This window comes from Ixodes scapularis, unplaced genomic scaffold (genome assembly GCF_016920785.2).
Source record: "Ixodes scapularis isolate PalLabHiFi unplaced genomic scaffold, ASM1692078v2 PGA_scaffold11__112_contigs__length_91849675, whole genome shotgun sequence".
Classification (NCBI taxonomy): Eukaryota; Metazoa; Arthropoda; class Arachnida; order Ixodida; family Ixodidae; genus Ixodes; species Ixodes scapularis.
This window is the reverse complement of record NW_024609837.1, coordinates 27125630-27133314: the sequence shown is the minus strand read 5'-3', so window position 1 is coordinate 27133314 and position 7685 is coordinate 27125630. Positions and strand designations below refer to the sequence as shown.

At 42.3% G+C, this 7685-nt stretch overlaps 1 protein-coding gene across 1 annotated transcript in view; it reads right to left on the bottom strand.

Annotated features, from left to right (window-relative positions):
* Window positions 1–2038: 2038 nt before the first annotated feature.
* LOC8028465 (aquaporin-7) overlaps window positions 2039–7685 on the bottom strand; it is a 51062-nt gene continuing 45415 nt past the window's right edge. Inside the window, exon 7 of the mRNA XM_029989269.3 lies at window positions 2039–4355. Within this exon, the coding sequence (XP_029845129.1) occupies window positions 4339–4355 (17 nt within the window). The 3' untranslated portion in view covers window positions 2039–4338. The remainder of the gene's footprint in view (window positions 4356–7685) is intronic.

Genomic DNA, 7685 nt, shown 5'->3' with positions numbered 1-7685 from the left:
AGCCGGAGTTTGCTGACTTCCGCATAGTTTCACTTCCACCGCAGTTTTCTGCCGTCTTTTACAGTTGAGGCAAGGTGCTGCGATCTGCTGGACGCTTGTTGTGGCAAAGGCAACTTGTAAATGAGATTTGGATCGTAAGTCGAAGATGGCCAGGTGATCTACAAGGGTCGTTCAAAATTGATCAAAACCTTTGTTATAGAAAACAAAAAAAAAAATGTTGAACATGGGTGGCATTTTGATTAAACTTTTGGAGGTCGTTTATACATAACACTTTTTGAGAATCCTGTGCCCATAGTGACGTATTTTACGCATGTGCAGCAGTTCTAGCTATAATGGCGGCCTGTAATGTATCTACAGCTGTGTAGCAGCGATGCTAATAAAATTTATGGTTTAAGTGGTGGACACTAAACCAGCCGAAAATCTTAAAAGATTGCAAACACAGTATGAGAAACAAAGGATGCGATTGACAGGAGTTTACAAGTGGTGTCAACAGTTAGCCGTAGGACGACAGCCCGTCACAAATAAACCGCACGGACACGTTTGCCTAAGTTCTGTCACGCAGCCCGATTATTTATACGTCTAAGGAATCAAGAAGTTGCCAAAACAAAGGCAGCGGGGCCCGAACGCGCACGGGAAACATGGAAAAACTGGCATGGTTTTGTGCTTGCCCAAATGTTCTATTTCCTCTGTAAGAATGAAAGTCCCGGTCAACATGGATGGTTGTCAATTACCACTCTGCACCCTGTGAAGCGTGCCAGATGCCCTTCATTGGTGCGGCACATAGACCCCCGCAAAGGGAAAATAATCATTCGTCTTGCATTCGATGACAAGCCTAAAACAACAAGTTTATAAAGAAGGCGGAAACAAAAGCTTAAAACGCTGTATCACTTTAACTTGCTACGCCTACTTTCATCGTAAGAGCGCAGCCCACTCTGCGAGCGGACAGGGCCAATAAAAGAAATGTATGGCGAATTGCTAGGCAATTGTGTTGCATATCCCTGAAACGTTCTAACATCCCACCATATTTAGCGATACTCTCAAAGCACTCTTCATCAAATAGTTTAACGCGTGCCATGTGCACTTGATAGTTGGTCCTAGAATGAAGCGATACTACCACTAATCGGGCTGGTAAACCTGGCGATCTTTGAGAGCCTTCCAAACTCTCAAGATGCTCTCCCTCAGTGCTCGCAGGTGGTCAAATTCCTCCTCGCCCACGTCACTCCTCCTCGCCTACCCCCCTGGTCAAATGACCTCCCCCGTTAAGCAACCAAGCTTTAAAATTGCAACATCATAGAATTGGCCATCTTGTGCGTCCGTTACATACGGCTCAGCCAATCAAGAACAGTGAATGCACCCATGACCTTGCAGATCAATATATCTGTATGTACCCCTCCTACGCGCCACGCAAGTTTGTCTGTTTCTTGCGCAGGTGTTAAGCGGTAACATCAGAACGCCGAGCTCTGATTGATTCATATTGGAAGGATAGTAAATAGTAGGCATAGAGCTGCCTTGAGCTCTATTCCCCCTATCCTTCCAAGCGGAGCCAATCACAGCTCGGCGCTCTGAAGGCATGCAACCCTTCCGCAAGAAGCAGACGAACTCGCTTTCCGCAGAGTCACCGACAGCTTGAAACACGCAGGGTGTGACTTCGCCCTTCTTATCTTCCAATTGGTCTCATTGGCTGCGTAGCGATAAAGAAATGCCAAGGCTCGCCACGCCGTGCGTTTCTTGAGCTCTCTGTGACTATATGCGTAGCGCAAGTTCGTCTGTTTCTCTTGTAGGGGTTGTGCTGCACGTCGGAACACCGGGCTCAGATTGGCTCTGATTGAAGGATAGTGGGTAGACCTCAAGGCATCTTGCCATTGAGATCTCCCCACTATCCTTCAATCAGAGCCAATCAGAGCTCGGCTTTCTGATGTCACCACAACCCCCGCAAAAGAAGCAGACGAACTTGCGCTACGCAGAGCCTTTGACTGCGATTTTGTTCATGGTGAAACAAAGTATATAGCTATTGTAAGAATGAACACCTGGGAACGTGTTATAAAAAGAATACGACATAAACTTTATTAACCTATATATTATCTGTCACGCACAAATGTACAAACAGCTCTGCTACTATTTGCGATCTATAGTCTCGGTGTGACAATGCAATGGGGACAGTGTTGTCATCTCTTGACGATCGTTAGCCAGAAAGGACAACACGTGTTGGATGTGTCGTCTAAAGATGTCAGTCTTTCTAACTAACACATATGCGCCGCCAAGACAAGTGAATGAAGAGTTTTAGTTTTGATACGCCACATTTATCTTGAAGCAACACACTGCGTGATGTTCTGCTGACTTGCATCTGTATAGTCATAGTAAAACGACATCCCTGTCGAGCGCTTGGAGTTTTTGTAGCATAGTAGTTTAGCACTCGCGTTTACAATATTTTGCGCATTAGCAGACCCTCCAGGAACACAAATGGATTAAGCACAAAGCTCAAATGAGTTTTTTTTTTTTTTTTTGTTACCCTTGACTTTAGATACCTGTGATTTGCTTTAAAACGTCTTGGCGTTCCTTGTCAACATCGAAGTTCCTTTCAGGCTATCGATTGTTCAAAAGATGCTCTTTCTTATATAAAATGAAGGACGAGACCACATTTGAGATACTCGACCATCTGCAGAAAGTGTTACCTTGCTGCACGTGAGTCCAGCTTCAAGCTCTATATCATTCCTAAGTTCATCATTTTTGCCCATGGTACACGGGATCAATACAGCCTAGAAAAAACATCAACACAACTGCAAAACAAAGCACAATATATCGCTGCATTCTGGTGAGAGAAAGGGGAGGGTATACTCATGACAGATCCGAAAGCCAAGCAACAGGGAGGAACAAAGAGGCCCTCATGACTCCACAGAGTGAAAGCGTACGGCACACTCTTCACACAGGCGATCACCTGAAAAACCCGCCCAACCGGTCAGAAGACAATGTAAGATTAGTGTGTTCCACCATTGTATGACATTAAAAAAAAAAAAAAAACAGGGGCCCATATAATTGCTGAGTATGGATATGGCACCTCCTTGATATCTGAAGATGTGGGGTTCTGCCGGGCACTGTTAGTATATTAGTAGGGATATGAAGGGAAAGAAAAGTGCCAGAGGAAAGGAAGGGAACGACGTTTCGACCAAACAATCTTCTTCAGGTATACTAAAAGGGGGACAACCTGAAGAATACCGTTTGTTCGAAACGTCGTTCCCTTCCTTTCCTCTGGCACTTCTCTTTCCCTTCCTAAACCCTCCTTGATATAGCCAACCATTTGGCCACAATGCCCGGGTAGTCCAAGAACCACTCAGTATGAATGTTATCCAACTATGCCCCCTATTCGAACGGCCCATGGGATCTCCAGAATCCTGTAGAATCAAACGCTACGGCAGACTAGGTGTCTTGAGTAAGTCGCGTTCAGCCTTTTCTGACAATAACAGCCGACAGACATTCTCAGTCATTCCGCTATGTCCAAACTTCAGTGACACAAAGAGAGAACCAAAATTCGAATGCACAACGTAGATGATACAGAACGCGGTGTATCTAGTGAATTGTAGGCGCCGGCCACCTCGGATAGTCGAACTCCGGCAGTAAAACTGAGACTGGTCTGAGCGCAGAAAATTTTCGTTTATCACTTATCCTGCCATCGTAATCGAACTCAACGAGTCAAGAGTAGTGACAAGATGTGCTTCAATTTTCGTGATTACAGCAGTGTTGCCATCTCGTTAGTGACTGCATCGGTTAGCACAAAGTCGCTGTGATATCTATCAAGCAGCCCTGATTTTATTAACTAATAAAATTTTTATTGATTCACAGAGTCGCTGTGAAGTGTTTCCTACTACTAGTATTATGCTTATGAATGTATAGTTTTTGCTCTTTGGTCAACTCTTTTGTGTTCGTTGTTTGACACCTTCACAATACAATTGTTGTTATTGTTTACTGACATCCACTATTTTTGTAATTAGATTCCAGGTTGAGTGTTGCCGAACTGAATGGCAGTCCTTGCGGTACTTTAGTGAGTCGTGATTTTGCCGAACAACCCGTCTCAGTCCTGGCGTTGTCTTGCTAATTAAAAAAAGAGGAAAAAGAAAAGAATGCTAAAAACTGTACACTCAGTTCTTGGATTTTTCCTGTTTTTTTCGCGGATTTCAACAAATAAAACGTGTGTTCTTGCAGCTAGCATTTGATGACTTATGAACGATTTTACTTTGCCATTATCTGACTGCAAATATAATAAACTTTGACGTCATGACGTCTGCGTTGATAATGAACTTGATGACTATGCAGAGTCTGTCTTGAGGATTTCCTATCCCAGCTTCAAGGAGATGTTTTATCTGAAACGAGAAGATAACAAGAGGGTAAAAAGAAAGTAGCAAGAAGTCGACAGGAGTAGAAACAAAATGATCACTTCACATTACAAATGATGCATAAAAAAGCTTGAATCTTGCGATGAACCAAAATAAAACTATAACGTGCCATGATTCCTTCGTTTGTCCTTCGTTTTTACTACAAATCATTCAAGCAAAAAAAAAAACAACAAAATAATCGCGCGATGCGTTCATGATTAGAACAACGATCTCTATCCAGCATGAATTGTTGCCATATTTCAGACGCTTCCTTTAAAGGTTGGTCCTTACAGTTACGCTTCAGAGCACTTGTACTACTTACAATTAAAAATACTTTAGCTACAGGTTCAGGAGCTGATTTGTATAGTTGCAGATGGAGCTACATTATTGCGAGCGTATCTATAGTTGCAGTTATCCTTGCATTATTGCGATTGTATCTAATTACAGTTGCAGCTATTCACAAAATGTAACGAAATTATATTCCAATTACTTTTGAGATATCCATGACGTCTGGGTAGGTGTATTTCGGTTCCGGTCCCAGCTCGGAACATGGTGCATTTCTTACAGTTACTAAACTTTTATGGTAACTTTTTAGTTGTAGAGATTATAGCTAATTACATTACCATAAAATCTTTTAAGAACTATTACTTCACAGCTCTACGAAAAAGGATGCTAACACCGGGACTTTTAATTCCCAAGTATACGTCTCAAATAGCATAATCATGCTGAGGCATGTCTGTGGCCACAACCACTGACGCCGAGACATGACCCAGAGGTTTAGCATTTTTGTCTGTTCTTGGTAAATTACTTCTAGTTCTTAGGAAGATCTTAAGTCAAAATGAATTCTTTTATTTACGCGCAAGACGTTGCTAGTTTCCAATTGTTTTTCATGCATATGTGTAAACACCAGCTATGATCGTCAAAAATAGTATAGTGGTCTGGCCCTATTATGGTGAAATATTCCAATAAACATGTTTCAAAATCTGTAATAAGAGCCCCAGAGCTACGGAAACATACTTCGGGTATGAATCTGCTTGTACGCAAAAATTCGCCAAACGTTTTTTTTACATTATTTAGAATGATGTATATGCTAAGGATATGAACATTAAATAAAAAAAAAATGTTGTGGAACGCCGTCTTCCCAAAGGTTGTTATTAGTGCGATCCGCTAAGGCGACTTCGTCAAGTATGATACAAAGTTGGCCGGGAACCAACGTCTCCCTTCAAACTGGCCTACCTCAATCCTTGTAGGACTGCTTGTTGTTGCTATATATGTAGTGCCGTGTTTTCCTCGTTCGGCTGGTCTTGACGACTTGGTTTTTGACCTTCCCGACAACCCTTAAGTTCCGTCATCATCACTTGGGGCTCTGACGATTCTTTGATTTTCACCTTAATGATTTCCATGCTATCGCCGTCTGCAAGATAAAACGCTGCGTCACTGGTCGGTCTACCGCACAGTTCCCACTTATCAGAAAACTTTTTCAGTTATGCTAGTCTGTTGTAGGAGCCCCCCGTTAGAATCGCTACAGACGACCAGCAAGTAGCGGAACCAGGTTCTAGTTAGGAATAGCTATTTGGCAGATAAACTTCAACTTTAGAAATCGGCCTCGTTCGCGGCTGAGTCGGTTAGGCTTAGCGGGCCACCAGCCACTGGATATTAGGCTTGGACTTTGGCTCCCTAGCCTCATACGTTTTCTGTAAATCCCCTAAAGCTTAAAGATGGTAGCATGTGTCTTCAAGATTCCCCAAAGACAACTGAGGTTTCACTTTGTCGTGAAACCATTCGTCGACGAAGCTATAGCAGAAGACCAATCGGGGCGCAACATTAAACTTTGCTGCAGTATAATGCCAAGTTTCTTTAGTTGAACATATTTAATACTAATAATAATGTTCATTTTCTAATTTAAAGAAATGGTGGAGCGGAGGGGGAAAAGCTTCTCTTTTTAATTCGGGCAGGCATACATTATAGATTAGGCTTACTTAATTTTTTTTTTTTGTTGTTGTTATGTTTTTAGTTTTGTGACATTGGACCGGGAAACAGATGACCGCAGCTGGCATTGACTGCCGAAGTGCGTCATTCTTACGAAAGTATTTAAAAGCACAAACCGTTAGCCTTTTGCCCTTTAGCTGACATATGGTTAGAAACTGTTCTGGGTTGACGAACCAGCCTTCTGTTTGAAGCCGGCAAACAATACCCTCCGCATGCGCAAACTCTGACAGTGCATTTGCTAGCTAATACGTTGCTTCCGCACATGTATTAGTTGAATAGCATTAAACATTGGAGCTCAATAAAACCATTAACCGCGCTTTTTCTTTTTTTGCATAATCTTATCTTGTGCGTGTAAAAGTGAACGGCGTCGCTTTGAATTACTTCTTTAGATATAGAAAGCTTGTTAGATATGATCCGATGTCAACGTGTTCTGTTTCTAGCTCGGTTTTTTATGTATATATAGAACGCGCTATCTTGCACCAACACATGCTAAAAGTAGCGGTGAAGAACACGTCCTAACTGTAGCTAGCGGCCTACTAATATCAGCAGCCGCACTTGTCCCTCTAGAACCATTGGAAGATGTAGATGCTGGATGAAAGTGCGAGTCTCGAAAAGACTTGCGTTGGTATCGTTCTTGATATCTGGTTCTTTGGTCGAAAGCAATCGCCGTCGACCCCTTTATTGAGGAGAGGCTGCCGTGTGGCTTATGAGTCCCAGCTGTCGTGGGGATTCTGTCGTTTTTACCGCTTCAGTCACTGCGAACGCAGTAGATGATGTTGCAGTTGATAAGGTACAGGATAACATCTGGCTCACACATTCGCGCTTGAGTGTGCTCATGTGCGTTGCGTTCTTTTGTAACCGCCTACGACGCGAGAGCACACTGTCACGCTGGTGCCATTTATCAGCAGGTGTACTGGCTCTAATTATACTGAAGATATTGCAGCATTCGTGAGGCCAGATAGACGCACTATTTATGAAATATTCGTTTATAACAGTGTCAGAACTACTTCAAGCCCACGGCAAAAAAACTACGCGTAAACAAATAAAAAAAAATATATATACGCAAATTTTTATTTATTTATTTATTTATTTATAAATACTGTTGGCCCTCTCTTGATTATCATTACAGGAGAGGTTGAGATATAGCGAGAGAATTGCACCAAACTTCCGACAAACAAAATAACTTGGAAAATTGCACGAAGGTGAAAAGCACACAAAGACAAAAAAAGAAAGAAAACATAATACAATTTCAGCTCAAGTTAACGCACATAAGAACCCAATATTTGAAAACTTAGTACCGGTAGTACACACTCAAACTGTTAATGACAT